The following is a 26,736-nucleotide window of genomic DNA, read 5'->3' as shown; positions in this document are numbered from 1 at the left end:
AGTATACTGTACTATCATGATAAAAGGCAAAAAAAATATTCTTTAAACTAATGCAAGTTAAGCTCCATCCACACAGAAAATAGAATCAACATTTTTTAAATCATTACATCAACACCTCTCATAATGGGAGTGGGGGAACGGATTCCGACAGCTGTTTTTTTCAGAAAACCGTCGGATTCTGTTCCCCCCATATTTCTGACACACTGAGGTTCTAATATTTATCAAATTGATGCTGTTTAAGCTCCATCCACACACAGAATAGAATAAGCATATTTTAAGCCGATACATCAACATGTCTCATCATTGGGGTGGGGGAACGGATTTCGACAGCTGAACTATTTGCCGTCGGAATCCGTTCCCCCTATGTTTCTTACACATTGAGGTTCTAATACTTATCAAATTGAAGCAAAGTAAAAGCCTCAATAGCCTAGTGTTTAGTCCTATGACAATGTATTTTTTTTAGCTTTGGGCGACCTGAGTTCAATTCCGGGGTCGTAGAAACTGTCTTGATAGTATACGGTCCTATCATGATAAAAGGCAAAAAAAAAAAAATCTTTAAACTGATGCAAATTAAGCTCCATCCACACACAAAATAGAATCAGCATTTTTAAAGCCTTTAATAAACACCTCTCATAATAGGAGTGGGGGAACGGATTCCGACAGCTGTTTTTTTTGCCGTCGGATTCTGTTCCCCCCATATTTCTGACACACTGAGGTTCTAATATTTAACAAAGTGATGCTGTTTAAGCTCCATCCACACACAGAATAGAATAAGCATATTTTAAGCCGATGCATCAACATCTCTCATCATTGGGGTGGGGGAACGGATTTTGACAGCTGAACTATTTGCGGTCGGATTCCGTTCCCCATATGTTTCTTACACAATGAGGTTCTAATATTTATCAAATTGATCTTGTTAAACTCCATCCACACACAGAATAGAATAAGCATATTTTAAGCCGATACATCAACATCTCTCATCATTGGGGTGGGGGAACGGATTTCGACAGCTTAAATATTTGCCGTCGGATTCCGTTCCCCCTATGTTTCTTACACAATGAGGTTGTAATATTTATCACATTGCAGCAAATTGTTAGCCTCAATAGCCTAGTGGTTAGTCCCATGACAATTTTTTATTTTTTTATTTGGTTGACCCGAGTTCAAGTCCCAGGTCTTAAAACTTTCTTGATAGTATACTGTCCTATCATGATAAAAGGCAAAAGAAAAAAATTCTTTAAACTGATGCAAATTAAGCTCCATCCACACACAAAATGGAATCAGCATGTTTTAAGCCAATAGCCTACATCAACATCTCTCATCATTGGGGTGGGGGAACGGATTTCGACAGCTTTTTTTTTTTGCCGTCGGATTCTGTTCCCCCCATATTTCTGACACACTGGGGATCTAATATTTATCAAATTGATGCTGGTTAAGCTCCATCCACACACAGAATAGAATTAGCATATTTTAAGCCAATACATCAACATCTCTCATCATTGGGGTGGGGGAACGGATTTCGACAGCTTAAATATTTGCCGTCGGATTTTCAACTTTCTTGATAGTATACTGTCCTATCATGATAAAAGGCAAAAAAATTATTCTTTAAACTGATTCAAGTTAAGCTCCATCCACACACAAAATGGAATCAGCATTGTTTAAGCCATTACATCAACACCTCTCATAATGGGAGTGGGGGAACGGATTTCGACAGCTTTTTTTTTTTGCCGTCGGATTCTGTTCCCCCCATATTTCTGACACACTGGGGCTCTAATATTTATCAAATTGATGCTGGTTAAGCTCCATCCACACACATAATAGAATTAGCATATTTTAAGCCAATACATCAACATCTCTCATCATTGGGGTGGGGGAAGGGATTTCGACAGCTTAAATATTTGCCGTCGGATTTTCAACTTTCTTGATATTATACTGTCCTATCATGATAAAAGGCAAAAAAATTATTCTTTAAACTGATGCAAGTTAAGCTCCATCCACACACAAAATAGAATCAACATTTTTTAAATCATTGCATCAACACCTCTCATAATGGGAGTGGGGGAACGGATTCCGAAAGCTGTTTTTTTCAGAAATCCGTCGGATTCTGTTTCCTCCATATTTCTGACACACTGGTGTTCTAATATTTATCAAATTGATGCTGTTTAAGCTCCATCCACACACAGAATAGAATAAGCATATTTTAAGCCGATACATCAACATCTCTCATCATTGGGGTGGGGGAACGGATTTCGACAGCTGAACTATTTGCCGTCGGAATCCGTTCCCCCTATGTTTCTTACACATTGAGGTTCTAATACTTATTAAATTAAAGCAAATTACAAGCCTCAATACCCTGGTGGTTAGTCCAATAATAATATATTTTTTTTAGCTTTGGGCGACCCGAGTTCAAGTCCCGGGTCGTCGAACTTTCTTGATAGTATACTGTCCTATCATGATAAAAGGCAAAAAAAAAAAAAATCTTTAAACTGATGCAAATTAAGCTCCATCCACACACAGAATAGAATAAGCATATTTTAAGCCGATACATCAACATCTCTCATCATTGGGGTGGGGGAACGGATTTCGACAGCTGAACTATTTGCCGTCGGATTCCGTTCCCCCTATGTTTCTTACACAATGAGGTTCTACTACTTGTCAATAAGCAGCAAATTACAAGCCCCAATAGCCTGGTGGTTAGTCCCATGACAGTGTTTTTTTTTAAGCTTTAGGCGACCTGAGTTCAATTCCGGGGTCGTAGAAACTGTCTTGATAGTATACTGTCCTATCATTACAAAAGGCAAAAATAAATAATATTTAAACTGATGCAAATTAAGCTCCATCCACACACAAAACAGAATCAGCATTTTTTAAGCCTTTACATCAACACCTCTCATAATGGGAGTGGGGGAACGGATTCCGACAGCTGTTTTTTTCAGAAATCCGTCGGATTCTGTTCCCCCCATATTTCTGACACACTGAGGTTCTAATATTTATCAAATTGATGCTAGTTAAGCTCCATCCACACACAGAATAGAATAAGCATATTTTAAGCCAATACATCAACATCTCTCATCATTGGGGTGGGGGAACGGATTTCGACAGCTTAAATTTTTGCCGTCAGAATCCGTTCCCCCTATGTTTCTTACACATTGAGGTTCTAATACTTATTAAATTAAAGCAAATTACAAGCCTCAATAGCCTGGTGGTTAGTCCAATAATAATATATTTTTTTTAGCTTTGGGCGACCAGAGTTCAAGTCCCGGGTCGTCGAACTTTCTTGATAGTACACTGTCCTATCATGATAAAAGGCAAAAAAAAAAAAATCTTTAAAGTGATGCAAATTAAGCTCGATCCACACACAGAATAGAATAAGCATATTTTAAGCCAATACATCAACATCTCTCATCATTGGGGTGGGGGAACGGATTTCGACAGCTGAACTATTTGCCGTCGGATTCCGTTCCCCCTATGTTTCTTACACAATGAGGTTCTACTACTTGTCAATAAGCAGCAAATTACAAGCCCCAATAGCCTGGTGGTTAGTCCCATGACATTGTTTTTTTTTTAAGCTTTAGGCGACCTGAGTTCAATTCCGGGGTCGTAGAAACTGTCTTGATAGTATACTTGATAGTATACTGTCCCGTCGGAATCCGTTCCCCCTATGTTTCTTACACATTGAGGTTCTAATACTTATTAAATTAAAGCAAATTACAAGCCTCAATAGCCTGGTGGTTAGTCCAATAATAATATATTTTTTTTAGCTTTGGGCGACCCGAGTTCAAGTCCCGGGTCGTCGAACTTTCTTGATAGTATACTGTCCTATCATGATAAAAGGCAAAAAAAAAAAAAAATCTTTAAACTAATGCAAATTAAGCTCCATCCACACACAGAATAGAATAAGCATATTTTAAGCCGATACATCAACATCTCTCATCATTGGGGTGGGGGAACGGATTTCGACAGCTGAACTATTTGCCGTCGGATTCCGTTCCCCCTATGTTTCTTACACAATGAGGTTCTACTACTTGTGAATAAGCAGCAAATTACAAGCCCCAATAGCCTGGTGGTTAGGCAAATTAAGCTCCATCCACACACAAAATAGAATCAGCATTTTTTAAGCCTTTACATCAACACCTCTCATAATGGGAGTGGGGGAACGGATTCCGACAGCTGTTTTTTTCAGAAATTCGTCGGATTCTGTTCCCCCCATATTTCTGACACACTGAGGTTCTAATATTTATCAAATTGATGCTAGTTAAGCTCCATCCACACACAGAATAGAATAAGCATATTTTAAGCCAATACATCAACATCTCTCATCATTGGGGTGGGGGAACGGATTTCGACAGCTTAAATATTTGCCATCGGATTTTCAACTTTCTTGATAGTATACTGTCCTATCATGATAAAAGGCAAAAAAATTATTCTTTAAACTGATTCAAGTTAAGCTCCATCCACACACAAAATAGAATCAACATTTTTTAAATCATTACATCAACACCTCTCATAATGGGAGTGGGGGAACGGATTTCGACAGCTGTTTTTTTCAGAAATCCATCGGATTCTGTTCCCCCCATATTTCTGACACACTGAGGTTCTTAAATTTATCAAATTGATGCTGTTTAAGCTCCATCCACACACAGAATAGAATAAGCATGTTTTAAGCCAATACATCAACATCTCTCATCATTGGGGTGGAGGAACGGATTTCGACAGCTTTTTTTTTTTGCCGTCGGATTCTGTTCCCCCCATATTTCTGACACACTGGGGCTCTAATATTTATCAAATTGATGCTGGTTAAGCTCCATCCAAACACATAATAGAATTAGCATATTTTAAGCCAATACATCAACATCTCTCATCATTTGGGGAGGGGGAACGGATTTCGACAGCTTAAATATTTGCCGTCGGATTCCGTTCCCCATATGTTTCTTAGACAATGAGGTTCTAATATTTATCACATTGCAGCAAAATGTTAGCCTCAATAGCCTAGTGGTTAGTCCCATGCCAATTATTATTTTTTTGCTTTGGGTGACACGAGTTCAAGTCCCGGGTCGTCGAACTTTCGTGATAGTATACTGTCCTATCATGATAAAAGGCAAAGAAAAAAATTCTTTAAACTGATGCAGATTAAGCTCCATCCACACACAAAATGGAATCAGCATTGTTTAAGCCATTACATCAACACCTCTCATAATGGGAGTGGGGGACGGATTCCGACAGCTGTTGTTTTGCCGTAGGATTCTGTTCCCCCCATATTTCTTACACACTGAGGCTCTAATATTTATCAAATTGATGCTGGTTAAGCTCCATCCACACACAGAATAGAATTAGCATATTTTAAGCCAATACATCAACATCTCTCATCATTGGGGTGGGGGAAGGGATTTCGACAGCTGAACTATTTGCCGTCGGATTTTCAACTTTCTTGATAGTATACTGTCCTATCATGATAAAAGGCAAAAAAATTATTATTTAAACTGATGCAAGTTAAGCTCCATCCACACACAAAATAGAATCAACATTTTTTTAAATCATTGCATCAACACCTCTCATAATGGGAGTGGGGGAACGGATTCCGACAGCTGTTTTTTTCAGAAATCCGTCGGATTCTGTTCCCTCCATATTTCTGACATACTGATGTTCTAATATTTATCAAATTGATGCTGTTTAAGCTCCATCCACACACAGAATAGAATAAGCATATTTTAAGCCGATACATCAACATCTCTCATCATTGGGGTGGGGGAACGGATTTCGACAGCTGAACTATTTGCCGTCGGAATCCGTTCCCCCTATGTTTCTTACACATTGAGGTTCTAATACTTATTCAATTAAAGCAAATTACAAGCCTCAATAGCCTGGTGGTTAGTCCAAAAATAATATATATTTTTTAGCTTTGGGCGACCCGGGTTCAAGTCCCGGGTCGTCGAACTTTCTTGATAGTATACTGTCCTATCATGATAAAAGGCAAAAAAAAAAAATCTTTAAAGTGATGCAAATTAAGCTCGATCCACACACAGAATAGAATAAGCATATTTTAAGCCGATACATCAACATCTCTCATCATTGGGGTGGGGGAACGGATTTCGACAGCTGAACTATTTGCCGTCGGAATCCGTTCCCCCTATGTTTCTTACACAATGAGGTTCTACTACTTGTCAATAAGCAGCAAATTACAAGCCCCAATAGCCTGGTGGTTAGTCCCATGACAATGTTTTTTTTTTAAGCTTTGGGCGACCTGAGTTCAATTCCGGGGTCGTAGAAACTGTCTTGATAGTATACTGTCCTATCATTACAAAAGGCAAAAAAAATAAATAATTTAAACTGATGCTGTTTAAGCTCCATCCACACACAGAATAGAATAAGCATATTTTAAGCCGATACATCAACATCTCTCATCATTGGGGTGGGGGAACGGATTTCGACAGCTGAACTATTTGCCGTCGGAATCCGTTCCCCCTATGTTTCTTACACAATGAGGTTCTAATATTTAACAAATTGATGCTGGTTAAGCTCCATCCACACACAGAATAGAATAAGCATATTTTTAAGCCAATACATCAACATCTCTCATCATTGGGGTGGGGGAACGGATTTCGACAGCTTAAATATTTGCCGTCGGATTCCGTTCCCCCTATGTTTCGTACACAATGAGGTTCTAATATTTATCACATTGCAGCAAATTGTTAGCCTCAATAGCCTAGTGGTTAGTCCCATGACAATTTTTTTTTTTTTTGCTTTGGGTGACCCGAGTTCAAGTCCCGGGTCTTCAAACTTTCTTGATAGTATACTGTCCTATCATGATAAAAGGCAAAAGAAAAAAATCTTTAAACTGATGCAAATTAAGCTCCATCCACACACAAAATGGAATCAGCATTTTTTAAGCCTTTACATCAACACCTCTCATAATGGGAGTGGGGGAACGGATTCAGACAGCTGTTTTTTTTGCCGTCGGATTCTGTTCCCCCCATATTTCTGACACATTGAGGCCCTAATATTTATCAAATTGATGCTGGTTAAGCTCCATCCACACACAGAATAGAATAAGCATATTTTAAGCCAATACATCAACATCTCTCATCATTGGGGTGGGGGAACGGATTTCGACAGCTGAACTATTTGCCGTCGGATTCCGTTCCCCCTATGTTTCTTACACAATGAGGTTCTAATACTTATCATATTGCATTAAGTTTTATGCCTCAAAAGCCTAGTGGTTAGTCCTGTGTCATTGTTATTTTTTTAGCTTTGGGCGACCCGAGTTCAAGTCCCGGGTCGTCGAACTTTCTTGATAGTATACTGTACTATCATGATAAAAGGCAAAAACACAAACAATTCTTTAAACTGATGCAAGTTAAGCTCCATCCACACTCAAAATAGAATCAACATTTTTTAAATCATTACATCAACACCTCTCATAATGGGAGTGGGGGAACGGATTCCGACAGCTGTTTTTTTCAGAAATCCGTCGGATTCTGTTCCCCCCATATTTCTGACACACTGATGTTCTAATATTTATCAAATTGATGCTGTTTAAGCTCCATCCACACACAGAATAGAATAAGCATATTTTAAGCCGATACATCAACATCTCTCATCATTGGGGTGGGGGAACGGATTTCGACAGCTGAACTATTTGCCGTCGGAATCCGTTCCCCCTATGTTTCTTACACATTGAGGTTCTAATACTTATTAAATTAAAGCAAATTACAAGCCTCAATAGCCTGGTGGTTAGTCCAATAATAATATATTTTTTTTAGCTTTGGGCGACCCGAGTTCAAGTCCCGGGTCGTCGAACTTTCTTGATAGTATACTGTCCTATCATGATAAAAGGCAAAAAAAAAAAAATCTTTAAACTGATGCAAATTAAGCTCCATCCACACACAGAATAGAATAAGCATATTTTAAGCCGATACATCAATATATCTCATCATTGGGGTGGGGGAATGGATTTCGACAGCTGAACTATTTGCCGTCGGATTCCGTTCCCCCCATGTTTCTTACACAATGAGGTTGTAATATTTATCAAATTGATGCTGTTTAAGCTCCATCCACACACAGAATAGAATAAGCATATTTTAACCCAATACATCAGCATCTCTCATCATTGGGGTGGGGGAACGGATTTCGACAGCTGAACTATTTGCCGTCGGATTTCGTTCCCCCTATGTTTCTTACACAATGAGGTTGTAATACTTATCATATTGCATTAAGTTATATGCCTCAAAAGCCTAGTGGTTAGTCCTGTGACATTGTTATTTTTTTAGCTTTGGGCGACCCGAGTTCAAGTCCCGGGTTGTCGAACTTTCTTGATAGTATACTGTCCTATCATGATAAAAGGCAAAAAAACAAACAATTCTTTAAACTGATGCAAATTATGCTCCATCCACACACAAAATGGAATCAGCATTTTTAAGCCATTACATCAACACCTCTCATAATGGGAGTGGGGGAACGGATTCCGACAGCTGTTTTTTTTTGCCGTCGGATTCTGTTCTCCCTATGTTTCTTACACAATGAGGTTCAAATATTTATCAAATTGATGCTGTTTAAGCTCCATCCACACACAGAATAGAATAAGAATATTTTAATCCAGTACATCAACATCTCTCATCATTGGGGTGGGGGAACGGATTTCTACAGCTGAGCAATTTGCCGTCGGATTCCGTTCCCCCTATGTTTCTTACACATTGGGGTTCTAATATTTATCAGATAGCACCAAATTATTAACCTCAATAACCTAGTGGTCAGTGCCCTGACATTGCTTTTTTTTTTAGCTTTGGGCGACCAGAGTTCAAGTCCCGGGTCGTCGAACTTTCTTGATACTATACTTTCCTATCATAATAAAAGGCAAAAAAATTAATAAAAAAATTAAACTGATGCAAGTTAATCTCCAATAGAATAAGCATATTTTAAGCCAATACATCAACATCTCTCATCATTGGGGTGAGGGAACGGATTTCGACAGCTGAACTATTTGCCGTCGGATTCCGTTCCTCCTATGTTTCTTACACAATGAGGTTCTAATATTTATCACATTGCTGCTATTTACTAACCCTAATAGACTTCCCCAGAGACGGAAGCTGTCTTACCGGGGGAATTACAGAGAAAAGGTATGAGGCCTACAGAATGGCTTTAGCAGCTCATAGAGTATTCACCAGAGCAAGACCACTGTAATTTGAGCCTGTGCTCAGCTGCATTGACTTTTGCCAGAGCTCCTCTTAAGAGAAAAATTTCTGATTTTCACCCAGAATGACACTGCTCAGGTGACACTTGAGTGTGTAAAAAATAGTTATAGTGCTATAAAGGGCATATTGTTAATGGTAGGCTACACTATGTACTTTTTTTTGTTCAAAATACAAATACAAATAAAATATAATTATTATTAAAGTTACAAACAGTTGTGTTGCTTCATATCTTTTGGAAAATATGGTGATTTTTTTTCAGGATTCTTTGATCAATTGAAATTCCAAAAGACCAGCATTTATTTGAAATATAAATCTTTTGTAATATTACAGCTGCATTTATTGACAGTTTTGATCAATTTAATGCATCCTTGCTTTAATAAAAGCAATAATTAAAAAAAAAGTTTTACTGACACCAAACTTTTTAAACTTTACATTTTCCTGATTCCTGATTCTGTTACTCTGAAGAAATGGCATGCCATAAATCAAATGTTTTAATTAATATTTGTTGAAATGATTATCACTTACAGATAATCTGATAACATTTTATGGTACAATTTCCTTAATAAATGGCTAGACTTGGAGAGATCTTGTGGCATGGCTACTTCATAAGGCTTCATTTTTCATTTCCGCTGTTTTGAATATCTGACATTCAAAATTCAGGATGCATCCAGCAGGAATGCATTGTCAGTGCAGCACTGAAGAATGTCCTCAGGCTGTCCCATTAATCTCTATTAAGTGGAGACATGTCAGACAGGACTGTGTGTGTGTGTGGCAAGTTGGCAGATAGCTGTGTGTTCACCTGCATCAAGTGTTGACTTCACAGGATCTTCTGGGCATAAATGAATCCAGGTTCTTAGAGACGTCACCACAAAGTTGACATTCAGATGCATAAGATGTACAGTATAAGTTGATATAACAAAGGATAATTGTGTATCTATGCTGTTTTCCATCTGAGTATATAAAATACTGTACATTTAAACTATTGTCTAACAATATGTTCATTCTATCTTGCAATATATAGTTGAAGTCAAAACTTGGGGTCAGTAAGATTTTCTTAATTTCTATTAATACTTCAATTCAGCAAGGGAGCATTAAATTGATCAAATGTGACAGTAAAGACTTTTTTCATAAACAAAATATTTCTATTTCAAATAAATTCTGTTCTTTTGATCCTTTAAAGAATCTTTAAACATGTTTTGCAGTTCCACAAAAATATGAAACAGCACAACTGTTTTTAACATCGATAATAATTCAAATATTTTTTTAGCACCAAATCACCGTATTAGAATGATTTCTGAAGGATCATGAGACACTGCATCACATTAATAAATTACACTTTAAAATGTATTTAAATATGAAACTGTTATTTTAAATTGTAATAACTACAATCGTTTGGCTTGATCTTCCCACTTTCTGACTGTCCCTGTATTTTAATCCGCCACATTTGTGCTTGAGTTTCTTATCATATTCTCTAGCAGAAAGGAGGGAGGTGTCTCGCATAAAGCAAACAGATGGGACAACAACTTGACCTATTTCTTCATTTAGAAATCACACAACAGAAAGTAATACACAGACAGTGGCGAACAAAGCCATAAGGCTAAGTATAGGATCTAAGTATAATGCTTGAACCAGTAAGATAAGAGTTTACCATCACTTTACCAATAAGCTGATGGTGCACTCTGGTGCTGGGCTGTTTTATGATCTATCTATCTATCTATCTATCTATCTATCTATCTATCTATCTATCTATCTATCTATCTATCTATCTATCTATCTATCTATCTATCTATCTATCTATCTATCTATCTATCTTCACCATTCGTAGTCACCTTTCAGCTTTTTTTGCAGTTCACTTAAATAGTCCTGCTGGTGTAACAATTCAAATTTTATAAGTATTAATATTCCATGTAGTCTCATACTTAATATTAACTCATGAAAAATGGCATGTATGAATAAAAAATAAAATAAAATAAAAAAACAGAAAATGATGTTTAAAATAGTACAGCATGTCATACTGCAGGGCACATATAAATATGTGAACCTCCTTAATACACAGTATGCATGCACAAAAAACAATATGGTGAATGTATCAGGCTATGTCCAGGATTATATTTATTCTATACAGACCTACATACCAACAGAACAGTCTTCATCAATGGTCGAGTTCACGTGAGTTCTCACTGACACAAAGTACACAAAGTAGGCTACAGTACACAAAAACGTATCATTTACAATAATTTAAATTCAAGTAGTATTGCAGAAGTATGTTGTTTTTCTGTTTATTATGTGACACATTGTAATCTCATGCTGACAGTAAGCAAAGGCACGCAGATTTGGTGCTTTTCAGCACCTCGGACAGAAACGTTGAAATTGGCCTAATCTCGCGTGTCTTCAGTCAGAGGTGACTTCCGGTGAGTAGCATCATCATTACTACTGTGTTTTGAAATTTGCTGCATGTTTTAATTTTCAATTGCAAAACACATCTAGCTGAACTCTAAATACCCGAGAGGCGCATATTTATTAGAGGCTCAATAACTTGAGAGAAAAGTGAACTTTATTCACATACGGGGCTGTTATAGCTAGGTGGCAGTGTTTATTTTTTTTGCTGTCGATGGCCAAAAAACAATGTGAAATATGATTTGAGTTAATTGTAAGGTGTCAACTCTTTGCGCACGGATGAATCTTTAAAACTAGCTTATGTGACACTCGACGCCGCTCCAGTTATGTTTATGTTCTGAATACATATTTTAAAAAGGACTCTATTGGGCTCAGGTGGGCAATTTATCTGACATACTTCATCAGAGGAGACAGTATTGAATTGAAAGCGTTACGAGTGAACAGCTCCCTTGTCGGTCTGTCGGTCGTTTGTTTTTTTGTGCAAATATCGCTCGGTGTGGAGAATGTTTTCTGCCTGTGTCGGGCGCGCTCACACACGCGCGCACGCATACATGCACAGCGCAGCCAGCGCGCGAAAGACCTGAAGCGCATCCGCCGAAGCAGCAGCATCGGACTCGCACGGATATCCTCACTCGGATTGCTTTTACATACCAGGGCTCGCCCTCCGCAACCTCACCTATGCGCTTTCCACATCGGGGTGCAACTCCTCAACTGCTTGGAATATATTCGGCTGTTACATTTACATTCGCTATAGCGGTTGACTCAAATCAGAGCGCGCGCACCTCTGCGTAACGCACAGGCGGTTGATTGTGATGTGCGCATTTTGGTGCTCTATTGGAGGTGAAAGGAAGGATTGGGTAGGATAGGACCTGTGCTGAACACTAACAGGGGAAGCAGCTCGGTTTATAACCCCTGCGACTGGACACCCTCTGGTTTTACGCATCATTTGTACTCTCAAGATCGAGTGCGCGTGAGCCTGTACTATTGCATATCATGTCTTTTCTCGTTGACTGATCGCAGCATCCAAGAGGAACCTAAAGACTGCGATGCCAGGACAGTGAGAAGGTGGATCTCAGTTGTTCGGTAGCATGGCTCCGTCCCGGAGGGACTGCAGATGTGAAATGATCTTTCTGTCGGGATGCCTACTCCTGTCCGTCTGGGGATTTCAACCTGCATTGGCGAAGGTTTGCAACGATTACACAAGGCACGGCCTGGACAACAACTGGTACAAGACGGATGGTGAGAAGTTGCCCATCATGGTCCTGATGCCGATGAATGAATCAGCGCTGATGAGCAGCATTAGTCAAGGCATCGAGCCGGCCGTTCAACTGGCCATCCAGCACATCCGCGAGTCCAAGCGGTACTCCTTCTCACTCATCACCGAAATCTACGACACCGAGGTAAATGCTTACATTGACGTGTACGTGCATGTTGCGGGGGTAAACTGCGGGCAGTGTGCGTTCGGCGCGCGCTCATGTGGAAAGCGCGATTTTTCTGGGGTTTGTGCAATGTCCAGCGATTGTTTTCTATCAGATGTCTGGATGAGGCAAAACCGGTCAAGTTTGTGTTTGCGAAGTGTACAGGTGTTGCATAGTCTTGATGAGCTGCGCACGTGCCAGTAGCTCGTGCATTAAGTGCTGCATGTTTTCTTACATCGTGGATCAGTTACCTAGAGAAAATCAATTCTCTTGATCATTTTCATGAATTTATCAGTATTACTCTTAATTTTGAATGTGGTTTGTGGCTGTTTTATTCAGCACTCTCAATTCTGCATCTGCTAGAAATTCAGCTGAAAGCTTGTACACAAACCTGTTAATTCAGGTAAACTGGACCATGCAAGAGAATATTTTACTTGCTATTATTAGAGGTCCGTTTTTAAACTCTGCTGGGGGAAAAAACAGCATAAACCAGCCTAAGATGGTGTGCTGGTCTTACCTGGTTTATGCTGGTCTCCTAGCCTGACAAACTGAAAGTGCCCAAGAACAAATAGACTGGCCTGAAGAGACCAGCTAAAACCAACAAAGTATTTTAGGCTGGTTTAAGATGTGTGTTTTTTTCAGCAGGGTAGTGTTATTTTTCCTTATACCTGAAGATGGCAGTAATTAATTTAACCGGCTTTTTTTCCTATTCGTGGCCAAACGTATTCGAGGATGAATACAAATTTTGAGTAACTTCATACAAATTTTAAGTATCAGTAATACCAAATGGAACGAACGTTTATTGATTAGTGAATGGGATTGATTGAACCTTTTGTTACTCGTTGTCCTTGATGCTGTCAAATCGATGTAAATCCAACCTATAAGAAAGATCTTTTAGTATGACAAGATACTGTAGTTTATAGTTTTGCGGCACTGATAACATATATTGTCATTTTGGCTTAGTTAATGAGAACTCAGTAAATCTTATGACTAACTGACCCAATAAATAACTCTGGGCAAAGAGTAGGCCCACAGGCAATTATTTTAATAAAGAGTATATTAAATTTCATGCTCTTTTTGGGTTTTTTGATGACAGTAACAACTGAGGAAATGTGAAAATTACTCCTTTGTGCTCAAGGCACTTTTTGGACCTCACAATCTACTATTTATGGTGGTGTGACAACCTGGGGAGACGAGAAGTTAATCAATCAGTATTTATCACCATATTTTCATGTGTTACAACAGGGAAATTAAAAAGCGCGGGAAAATGGGAAGCTAGATGTTTGCGTAATTATCAAAGTGTAAATTACCAAGGCGTTAAAATATCTGTGGAAGCTATCTCACTAGATTTTAAACAGACTGTCGCTACATGCTCTGCATATGCTTTAAGCTGGATCATTTGAGATGAAGGTCCATGACCTCTGATGTCCGGTGAAGCTTTAGCAATCTATCGTGCATTGATTGTCATATTGATTTACCAGCATTTTGTTAAACAAAACTGTTTCTTCTAACAAACACACATTGTTGCTTTGATTTGGACATGATGAATTCATGCATCTGAAAGGATTTAAGTAATATTCTTTCACACTCCGTAACAGTCATAATGAGCTGAATATAGTTGGCAGCTTATTTTTACAGCAGCAAGATGAACAGATTTCAGTTCAGACATCCGTTAATCTAACGTGTAATTTAACAAGATCTAAGAAGTAATCATGCATGCATGCATTAGTGTATTTATGTAAATGAGAATAGGCCACTGGAACACTTGGTGTATATGCAAGGGTGAATGACAGACTTATCACTGGCGTTTGTACATTAAAAATTGTGCAACTCTTGTAAAGCCAGTTTATATAGAAAATCTAATTTTATACAGTGCTGTGCGTAAGTTTAGACACCCCTGCTAAAGTTGACTAAAAAGAGGAATAAAAAATCATCTTTTGGAAATTGAACTTAATGCCTTAATTAAAAAAATTAGGAAAAATCCAACCTTTAAGGACACCAATTTTCTTTGTGGATGAATAATGTATCGTAAATAAATAAATGTTCTTCCTTAAAATACAGGGTGCATAAGTTTGGACACCCCTATGTTAAATTCCCATAGAGGCAGGCAGATTTTTATTTTTAAAGGCCAGTTACTTCATGGAGCCAGGATACTATGCATCCTGATAAAGTTCCCTTGGCCTTTGGAATTAAAATAGCCCCACATCATCACATAGCCTTCACCATACCTAGAGATTGGCATGGTTTTATTTCAGTTAGCCTAATAGCTGGTTTGATTTGCATTGAGAGATGATCTTATGGAAAGTACTCCATGTCAATCTCTAGGTATGGTGAAGGCTATGTGATGATGTGAGGCTATTTTAGTTCCAAAGGCCAAGGGAACTTTATCAGGATGCATAGTATCCTGGATCCATGAAGTAACTGGCCTTTAAAAATAAAAATCTGCCTGCCTCTATGGGAATTTAACATAGGGGTGTCCAAACTTATGCACCCTGTATTTTAAGGAAGAACATTTATTTATTTACGATACATTATTCATTCACAAAGAAAATTGGTGTCCTTAAAGGTTGGATTTTTCCTAATTTTTTTAATTAAGGCATTAAGTTCAATTTCCAAAAGATGATTTTTTATTCCTCTTTTTAGTCAACTTTAGCATGGGTGTCTAAACTTATGCATAGCACTGTAGATATCATTTTACAACTTAAGGTTTAAAGGTCTGATGTCCATGATATATTCTGATATATCTGGTTTAGTTACATTACAATACCCATCCCCCCCCCATTTTTCAACCATCAGTTTTTAGCTATTTTAGTGAGAACATGTGGTGGTGGTGTTTGCTAAATGTAGCCCTCACATAAAACTTTTGCTATCAAGAGAACTAAAGCGATTTGTCTGATTTTGGCAGACTTATGAACCTTTTAATAGTGATGACCACTTTAGATGGCCTCACAAGATAGTTTACGATAGTTTATGTTTCATTGTATTTGTGGCGTGCAGCAGTTTCAAACATCTGGCCATCACAAGTATAGCCAAACCTGTGCACACACACTGACATGATGACACTCGCAAACAGTAAACAAAGCAAACAGTAGTAGCAGTGCGTATGCATTTGAGGATTTAACAGGGCAGATGTAAGTAATCAGTCCCAGAGCAGAGGCTCTTTATCCCTTTATCCCCTCTCAACGCATCCCCAGGCAGGCAGAACCCATCCGCTCGCCTCCGCCTGGGTGCTGCTGGCTGTGCCTACAGCGCTTAGCCTTTCACAGATACACTTGAAAGATCTGGAGTGAAATTAAAAAAAGAAGCCCACGTAACATTTGCACTGCGATGGACCACCTCAGTATCTTCAGTGGATTCAAGCATATCATTAGTTGTACTAAAGGTCACGGTTTCAGACCGTGCTCCAGACAGCAGGATGTCCATCGTTTTTGTAGGGGTCTGCTTTCATCTGTGGTAAATGATATTGTTTGCCTTGAGTAGTTTTCATCAACTAAAATAGTGAGCGAGCCACAAGTAGAGATAGAAAAAAGCATTGATTTACTTTTGTTGTGCAATTATCCTGAAAAGGGCTCAACTCGTGTCTGTTGTAGTGGTTATTTACCTGCATAGTCACATATCTTTCGGGTCTTTCTCCTTTAAATTTTTCTTCTTCTTTGTGGTATATAATTGTTATAAATGTGGATTCAATAATTCACATTTAGAGAAATGAATTTGCTTCAGACTAAACCGAGTCAGAGCCTCTACTACCTCCATTAGAGCAATAAGGAACAGTCCTTATTGCTCTAATGGAGGTAGTAGAGGCTCTGACTTGAACAATTGCCCCTCAAAGTGTTTCAGTAAAAGAAAAGAGAAAAAAAGATCCCAGACCTTCTGATGCTCTGACTATCCACTTGTTAAAGGGATAGTTCACCCAAAAATGAACATTCTGTCATCATTTACTCATCCTCATGTCTTTCCAAACCCATAAGACTTTTTGTCATCTTCAGGAACACAAATAAAGATATTTGAATGAAATCTGAGAGCTTTCTGTCCCTCAATTGACAGCTACGCAACTACCACTTTGACGCTTCAAAAAGCTCATAAAGAGATACTAAAACTAATCCATATGAATTGAGTAATTTTGTCAAAATTTTCTGAAGAGACTCAATCACTTTATATGATGAACATATTTAATTTAGGCTTTAATTCACATATAAACATTCATCAATGCACACATCAGTTCTGATAAATGGAAACTCAAGCATGCTTGGTTGACGTGTGAGAACCAATGAGGTTCATTCTCGTGTTACGCAGCACGTTTGAGCTTATGCAAGAACCAATGAGGTTTGTTCTTACACATCAAGCAAGTATGGTTGAACTTCTGTTTACTGTATGTTTGCTGATCAATGTTTATATGTGAATAAAATTTCCAATCTAAAATTAAAATCCTAAAATCAATCTGTTCATCATATAAAGTGATCAAGTCTCCAGAATATTTGGACTAAACCGCTCATTTCATATGGATTAGGCAAGGGCTTTCATGTGGGCTTGACAAGTGGGCTTGACTCTATTGAAGTCAATATACTCTTGACCTCTTTGAGCCCAGCTCATCCTACCACCCTGGTGTCATGCGTTCAGATATCACTGGAGCTTACGCCTCACGGAGGAGCAAATGCATCTTGTCAGATTTGCACACAGAGTGCAGGGACCCTTGCAGAGCTCTGAGCCCTTGCCATACATTTCTGTTATTCTCAAAACACCAAGAGCCTCAAGCTTATGTAAAGCATCTTGTCGTGTTGTCGCAACGAGTTACATTTTTTCTAAAAAGCATTGCCATAATAGCTTATGTTAAATTAAACTGTAATGTGTTTTAAAATGACATAGTATATGTGTGTTTGAACATTTATATCTCTACTTTTTAATTGATTGAAATTTGTTTAAATTATATATTTAGTAGTACAACTGATATTTAAAGCTGCTGTGATATTTTACCTAACAATACTGTAACAATATTCTCATGGCAAGAAATATTCATATTTGGTGGGAAAAAAAAATAAACTATCACAACTACAAAATTATTGGATTGTGATGTAATGAGATTCTGTATATTTACATATACAGTGCAATGCATAAGTTAATACACCCATGCTAAAGTTGACTAAAAAGAGGAATAAAAAATCATATTTTGGAAATTGAACTTAATGCCTTAATTTAAAAAATTAGGAAAAATCCAACCTTTTAGGACACCAATTTTCTTTGTGAATGAATAATGTATCGTAAATAAATAAATGTTCTTCCTTAAAATACATGGTGCATAAGTGTGTACACCCCTATGTTAAATTCCCATAGAGGCAGGCAGATTTTTATTTTTAAGTATTTTTTTTAATTAATTTTTAGGATACTATGCATCCTGATAAAGTTCCCTTGGCCTTTGGAATTAAAATAGCCCCACATCATCACATAGCATTCACCATACCTAGAGATTGGCATGGAGTACTTTCCATAAGATCATCTCTCAATGCAAATCAAACTAGCTTTTAGGCTAACTGAAATAAAACCATGCCAATAAAAAAAAAATACTTAAAAATAAAAATCTGCCTGCCTCTATGGGAATTTAACATAGGGGTGTACACACTTATGCACCATGTATTTTAAGGAAGAACATTTATTTATTTACGATACATTATTCATTCACAAAGAAAATGAGTGTCCTAAAAGGTTGGATTTTTCCTAATTTTTTAAATTAAGGCATTAAGTTCAATTTCCAAAATATGATTTTTTATTCCTCTGTTTAGTCAACTTTAGCATGGGTGTATTAACTTATGCATTGCACTGTATATATATATATATATATGTATATGTATGTGTGTGTGTGTGTGTGTGTGTGTGTGTGTGTGTGTACTGTATATAATGTGTTTATAATACTGTATGGGAACACTTTTATTGTACAGTGTCTGTCCATGTTACATATGTTACATGCACCTACTGTAGTAATAATTGTAAATTACGCATGCAACTAACCCTAAACCATAATCCGGTAACACTTTATTTTACAGTGTCCGTGTTACATATGTTACATGTACTTACCATAGTAATAACAGTAAATTAGGCAAAATTACATGCAACTAACCCTAAATCAAACCCTAATCCTACCCTATCCCTATAGTAAGTACATCTACTGTAGTTAATTAATATTATTCAGTACTTAAATATATAATTACACTGTAACAATGACACCTTAAAATAAAGTGTAACCCATAATCCTAACCCTAACCATTTAGTAATTTCTATACCATACCAAACCATATAGTTATTAATATTACTTAATACTAAATACTAATAAAATATATAATTACATTGAAACAAGGACACATTACACTGCATTCAATTATTATTATTTTTATTTTACACCTAAAATACTTCCATTGGATCCTGTTGTGATTTCTTCTGACTTTTATGAAGTACAGTGTAGCAAATGAGCACTAACTGGTTTAAAGTGAGCATATCCCTATCGAGGCCTTTATTTATTTATTAGACAGTGAGGGAGAATAATAGAGATATTGGAGCCTGAATTCAGTATTTTGTCAAACTCATGCTATAATTCTATGGCTTTAAACTGCTGCAGCCAAGTGCTTTTTTTGTTTTGCATGCTGATAAACCGAGGGCCTGGGCTTCATACTTCAGAGGTCTAGAGGTCATGTGTCTAAATGATGAGTCGTAGGTTGACCTGCTGTATAATTTAATGCATTTTGGCTGATGTATTACTTCACTTATAAAGCATCTTTTTTTGTTGTTTAACTAAAAGTCGATGTTTATTGTTGAATTTTGAAACTGGCCTCTAATTGCTGACCTTTTAGTGAGTCACACTCATAGCCAGCAGTTATTCTAGTCGTTATTCTTTTCCGCTGCTCCCTGACCAAGTCGTTCACATTTCAAGGACTCAGGTCACCATGCAGTATGATGCTGAAAAGGTTTTTAAGCACAATAACATGGTATTTGCTGTCAGAGTAGGCAGGCCAGGCAGCCAGGTTCGTTTCAAGCCCATTAACTGCACTTTTATTCAAAATGTAGAAAGACACATTACTATTAAGATGCATCAAGATGCTTGTGTGAGTGAACTTGACCTTCATCCTCCACGTCCCAGTCAAAAAGCCTTCTCAACAGTGATCCAGTCAATTTCCGATGGATAAAAGTCCCAACCTACATTTTCTTGTGATGAATATCCTGTTTCGCTCAGAAGTGTTGTATTACTAAAGTAAATGAATGCCATTAAATGTTGACTTTACACTAACTTTCTTTAATGGGAATAAATAATGCAAGTGTCTGCCAGTGTTCCTTTTGACAGCAAATTTTGATTTAGTTTTAGTCATAGTCTTTTGACTAAAATGCCATTTAGTTTTAGTCATATTTTAGTCATCTGAATTGTTTTAGTCTAGTTTTAGTCGACGAAATACAATAAGATTTTAGTCGACTAAATCTACAGTAGACTAAAATATAATGGGTTTCAATTTAAATGCATTTATTTAGAAATTCTCAAAAATTTCCAAACCCATATACTCCCGGAGAAAACATATATTAACCTGCTAATATGAATGATTTTAAAGTTTGAACGTGCAATACAGATACAGATTTAACTACTGTAACTTAAAAAATATCTTAAAATGAAATAAAACCACTTTTCCTAAAGTAGAACAGTCTTTTTTTTCAATGAATGATATATGAATTCTTTATAACTACTTGCATAGATCATTCTCTATTCTTTCAAGCAGACATATTTATTTGTATGAATTAAATATAATTAATCCTTATTAAAGCTATTAACGAGCAGTGAATGCTTTTCTCTTTTTCTTTTGTTGCTTGATCAATATTAAGGACACAGACCGCATTAGGTTTATTAACCACTGTCACTTTAAGACATCGGTTCATGTCCAATGACATGCACATAGATACACTCACAACTGTTTAAGACATAACCGACATAATTTACGTGAATACTCTCCAAAACGGACATTTAGACATAATATTTGTGTGTATTTGTCCATTCAGACAGGAAAGAGAGCTCAATTCTGTACTCGCGCGCTGTATAGGTGTCTATGTGAATGGCTGCACGCTTCGGAAAACCGTACCGAATATAGCTCTTTTTTTGCGTCGTCACTCTTATTCAGATCGTCATTTCATTTTTTTTTTCATTTTCATTTTTTCATTTTATGAGACATGCAGCGCATGCCAACTCGTGTGCCGCTGGGTAGATCACGTCACAGTACAATTGTGCGCATGCAGCGCATCTACCACAAATGCAGGACATCAGACTGGATTGCTTCCCAAATCGTCACTATCTAACATTTTCGTCTAGTTTTTATTCGTTGACGAAAATGTCAATAGATTTTCGTCATAGTTTTTGTCATTCAAAGCTAGTTTTTATTTAGTTATCATCTCCTTTTCGTCTGTGAAAAAATGTCGTTGACGAAAATAATGGCGAAAATTATTCGTCAACGAAATTAACACTGGTGTCTGCTTTTAACCATATTCTTCAAAAACTATGTTTAACCGTAAACTGTGTTTCAAAGCATGTTGGTTGGTATTATGGATTATTTTAGAGCTGTAATCCTAGAATTATTGAGTTGTGTTTTTGACTAGATGCTTTATTTTTGGTGCAAAAACAAACTGCATTAGTTCCTTAATATTTAGTATTGTACACATGGACATGCTCAATCGGACACATTCCGTAGCTGTTTTTAGCGGTGGCATCCATTTCTTTGATTGTCTGGCTGGCTAAATTTGCAAGCGTTTTAAAAGGTACTGGACTTGTACCATAAATGCAAAACAAATGTTTGCCAGTGATTGTTTTTGCTGCTGAAGGCAGTGAGGAAAGGGACTGATTGGATGCCAGAAGAGGAGAACTGGGGGTGGGGACGCTTCCAAGCTGATTTTTCTCTCTGCCCTCCAAAACGCTGTGGGAAAAATGGACACAGCTAGAGTCTGGCTTCTGGTCGAAACTGAACTGATGAACGTCAGACCTCGACCCTCCCACACAGTTATTTTGAGTGTGGTTTGTCCAAGAGCACGTCTGAACGCATGAGATTCATCTCATGCTATGTCTACGTTAATACGGCTTTCAAAACGCTCTCCGTCCACACTGGCATTTTCAAGCGTTTTCCAAAAGTTTCTCATTCACATTGAAATGTCTCAAAAGGCCAAAACGGAGAGAAAAAGATTTTTTAGACGTTCTATTTCTAGATGATTTCTAGATGGATATAAGCACTGATCTGTGTGTTTTTTCATAATAATATTGCATGCAAATAAATGGACAATATGAAAAACACATCTATATAAATTTTGACACTTAATGTATGTTTCTAACTGTAAACAAACTGAAAGAGAGGATTTAGATTTTGCCTTTTGAGATTGGCCAAATGCCATGTGAATGCTTTCTTTCTCCAGGGGCGAGCGCTGAGTAATAAGCGTAAAGTTTGCCCTTGTCAGTCCTCTAATTACATTAAATCCTGTGTAATTCCTGGACAGCAAAGAAGGAGCCACTGATGCACAGACAAAATGTGTGTGTGTCTGTGTATGTGCATAAATGGTGTAAGCAAGCCCATGGGATGTGTGTCTCTTGGGATGGACGGATGGTCTGGTCACAGCTGTGCAATGTGGTGGTCCACAGGCAGATGCTGGCAAGTACCACTGCAAATCCTGCATCTGGGTCCAAACTAATATAGTCTAAAACATCTTGAGACACTTGAGACCCCAGGATTCTGCACTTGATCTAACTTCCTTTGTCAAGAATGGTTCATATGTAAATGCCCTCTAAGAATGCATCTAATGGGGGTCACGTGAAACCAAAACCTAGGGCTGGGCATTGACACAAATGTCACGATTTGATTAGATTCACAAGCTTGCCTACACAGGGAACCCCAGTTGGTGCATCATTATAAAATTGTAGGCTACTTGCTTTTAAATGCTAAGTTTTTTTTTATAATAATAATGTTATAATAATAACATTTTAATGACATAATTGTTTCTACCCATTTTCTTTCAAATATAAACATTTAAATGGTGGCTGTTAAAAACATGACAAATTAATTCAGAAAATACATTAAATATTGAAGAGCAGGTTAAGTAAAATTACAATGAATATGCAATATAGTGCATACTCTCTAGAGTTATGTGACATTGTTTTCAAGCTGTTTTATCAACGCGGTTGAAACACCGGTTGAGCGATTACACGTGACATGATACGGATTTCAGTAAGTTGTACTGTATCTTTCAACACCTTCTCATGGTTATTCTTGTTTAATTTGTGCTGTAACTAGTAGTAAAGTGGAATTGATGATCAGTTCATGTTCCATCACGCTACATTAAAGAGTGCTAACACGGTATTTATTATATGAATTTCGTAATAAAAATGACAGAATTTGAAAGCTGAGACTTTGTTTCATATCAGAAGTAAAAAAGCACAAAGCTTCCCTAGTGAAAAAAACCTATACCAAAATGTATTTAAAATCCATTTATTTATACATGTATACTAAGTATAATCTATAATCCATAATAATATAGTATAGTATCATATAGTAGCCATTAACATATTTACTGACATATTGCTTGAGTTTTACTGCATAATACACATTTCTTAAAGGGCACCTATTATGACTCTTTTCACAAGATGTAAAATAAGTCTCTGATGTCCCCAGAGTATGTATGTGAAGTTTTAGCTCAAAATACCCAACAGATAATTTTTTACAGCATGTTTAAATTGTAATTTTTTGGGGCTCAGAAAAACGCGCTGTTTTAGTGTGTGCCCTTTAAATGCAAATTAACTGCTGCTGCACGGCACAGGGGGCGGAGCCTCATGAGCTCGCGCTCAGAGTCAGGACAATCTCATCTGATAATATCAGAACAGAAATTCTCAGTTGCGGTGTTCATTTCGACTCGGAGTCGGACAATAATGCCCACAGAGCCAGAGAATATATGCTGTATGGACATAGAACAGGTATAGTTTAGTTTAATTATGGTTATAACTTATTTGTCATCTGCTTTTATCCACTAATACAAGCCTGCTGTAGCAAAACCCGTCCGAATGATGACCAAAATATACTGACGAGTTCAGTGAAGTTTACTGTACATCACACAAAAGATGAGCGTTAGTTTTACTCCAGAGAATCTCTGTAAGAGCTGAATAAACATAGTATAAGAAGTGCGCATTAAAGTCTTATCCATAAACTCTCTCTCTCTCTCTCCCTTTCATTATCAACAACATACACAGCGAAGTACACAAAACACTCATTACAACTAACAGTAAACAAATATACACACCTTTTCAGTGGGTGCTAAATAAACTGGTAAACCTTATATCCGTAAAATGACTCGAAGAGCTGTCATAAAGAGCGCGCTCGCACTTTCATTTCTTCCGTGATCAGTCACGTTAGGCCTGTTGCTCCGGAGAGTGTAAGCTTGATCACAAACAGTACAGATCCATCCTTGAGTAACAACGGGAGTAAATGAAGACTGCTATGTTCATTCTTACATCCATCAACAACACACCTCAATCGCTTAGGAGACATTCTTGTCTACAGCTGCTCATGCGTCGAACAATGGCGGACTCTGTGTCCAGCTCACTCAGGGCGGGTCTAGGCTCAAACTGAAGTGTCACTCAACAGTCGTGGGAGGGGCCTGCTCAATTCTACGTCACATTGCGCCGAATCTGAGAACAGCTCATTCTGAGACAGTGCTTATGATTTATTGAGATTGTAAAAAAAAACACTGGGTGGATTTTTATCATTCTAGGGTGGTTTTGCTCCATTCTAGGGTGGTTTTGCACACTGCCAACACACAATTATGTTCAAACACCATGTAAAAGTGAATTTTGCATAATAGGTGCCCTTTAATATTAATCCTTAAAATGTGTTTTAATATCACTAGTTATTATGTAAGGATAGTACGATCTCTGTATAATATCAGTCTTTAAATGCAATATATTTAAAGTGTACCTGAAGTATACTTGCAATAGTTCCACTTTAGCACAATCAAATATACTTAAGTATATCTTTAGTTGAACTTCAGCACTATTTCTGGATTACTAAAGTGCATTAAGTACCAAATTAGTTGTTCTAATTTAGCAGATTTTAAGTATACCAATTTAGTATACCAAAAGTACAATTATATTAAGTATATGTAAATGTATTTGTAGTATACTTAGCATAAAATACATGTATTTCAAATACATTTTAGTATATTTATTTTTCACTTGGGGTAGTGTGATTTATTGGATGGTAGGTAGTAGGTACACTACAAAGCTTTGTTCAATCATTAACTAAAAACAGCATAGACTGACAGATCGATTTTTGGGATTTCAGAATCGATATCGGTTCTTCAAAACGAGAATCGCTAAAAATAAAAAATAAATCAATGTTTATATCCCAGCCCTACCAAAACCTTCTTACAGTCGACTAGTTGTTCAGGTGAGTAGTTGATTTGGAATCCACTGACTAGTTTATTTTTGAAGTAATATCTTTTTTTATATATATGTCATGTCATTCCACCAAGACATAATTATTCGAAATGCATTCGATTGTAACATAGTTTGGATCTGTCGTTCACTTACAGTGTCCAAACAAATCAAGTGCAGCACTGCTGCTCACTGGCTTGCACAGATTAACCTGTAGAGTTTTAAGCATTTGCTGTCACGATTTTACGCTGTGATGAATTTGAATACAAATGAACAGGTTCATGAACAAAATCTCTTTACTTGAGACACGGAGACATCTTTCATTATCACGTCCATTCAGATTCTATTATTGCAAAGAAATGGAAAGCCTGAGCGTTAGTTGCCCTAGTCTTTCTCCAGCCATAGTATGTCTTTAGTGGGTTCATCCTTAAATGGACAATCTCATAGGCCATTAAGCACAGAGCGGTATGTGGTGCCTGATGGATGGGGGTGGCTTGTAGAGAAAAAGAAGGCCAGGCTCTATCTAATGAAGTATTACTGGAAAGCTGCTGGCCACAGGCCTCAGTGGTAATGGTGCAGTTTGCTCATTTATTAAACCCAAAAACTCTCTTGCCCAAAATTACTCAGGGGCTTTACACGTCAACCCTCCATATGCAGGTATGGCTAAAGTGGATAGCTGAGCTGATATAGTAAGTTGTACTGTTCAGTGCAGGGCAAATTCAACTGGTAGAGCTATCTGAGTTATGTTAAAATTTGAGATTGAATCATGTGTGTGTTGTTCACAAACACTAAAGGCAACTTGAATCCAAATTTCGGTCCTCTACAGTTTAGGTCCTCAGTGTTTTCTGTAGATTCAGAAGCATTGGAGCACCACTGTCTGAAGTGCAGAAAACATACAGTGTGATCAGTAAAGTCCGATTCACAAGCAATTGACTCTTTTGAGCCAGATATTTTTAGTGAGTCAAAACATACAGTGTGCCTAGCATAGTTCAGTTTATGAACATATGGCTCTTTATACCTTTTTTTTCTTTTTCTTTAGTGATTCAAAAACAATATAACTTGACCAGCATTGTCTAATTCACAAACAAATGACTCTTTTGAGCCGGGTCTTTTCAGTGATTCAAAAGCATACTTGACCAGTGTAGTCCGTTTCAAGAACAAATGACCCGTAAGAACTGAATCTTCTAATGAATCGTTAAAAAAGAAAAACAAACTAACAAGTTGCAGAATCCTTCACTGAATGAACATCTGTCACACTTAATTAACTGCAAGTTATAATTCTTATCAGAGACATTAAGTTTGTTTGGTGGAT

The 26,736-nt window shown here is 37.3% G+C and overlaps 1 protein-coding gene across 1 annotated transcript in view; it reads left to right on the top strand.

Moving 5' to 3' along the window:
• The first annotated feature begins 12,158 nt into the window (after nt 1–12,158).
• Nucleotides 12,159–26,736, top strand: part of gabbr2 (gamma-aminobutyric acid (GABA) B receptor, 2) — a 199,542-nt gene continuing 184,964 nt past the window's right edge. Inside the window, exon 1 of the mRNA XM_079877842.1 lies at nt 12,159–12,982. Coding sequence (XP_079733968.1) covers nt 12,671–12,982 — 312 coding nt within the window. The 5' untranslated portion in view covers nt 12,159–12,670. The remainder of the gene's footprint in view (nt 12,983–26,736) is intronic.

Source organism: Squalius cephalus (genome assembly GCF_949319135.1).
Source record: "Squalius cephalus genome assembly, chromosome: 8".
NCBI lineage: Eukaryota > Metazoa > Chordata > Actinopteri > Cypriniformes > Leuciscidae > Squalius > Squalius cephalus.
The sequence above is the reverse complement of the archived record's forward strand: the minus strand, read 5'-3'. Positions and strand labels throughout refer to the sequence as shown.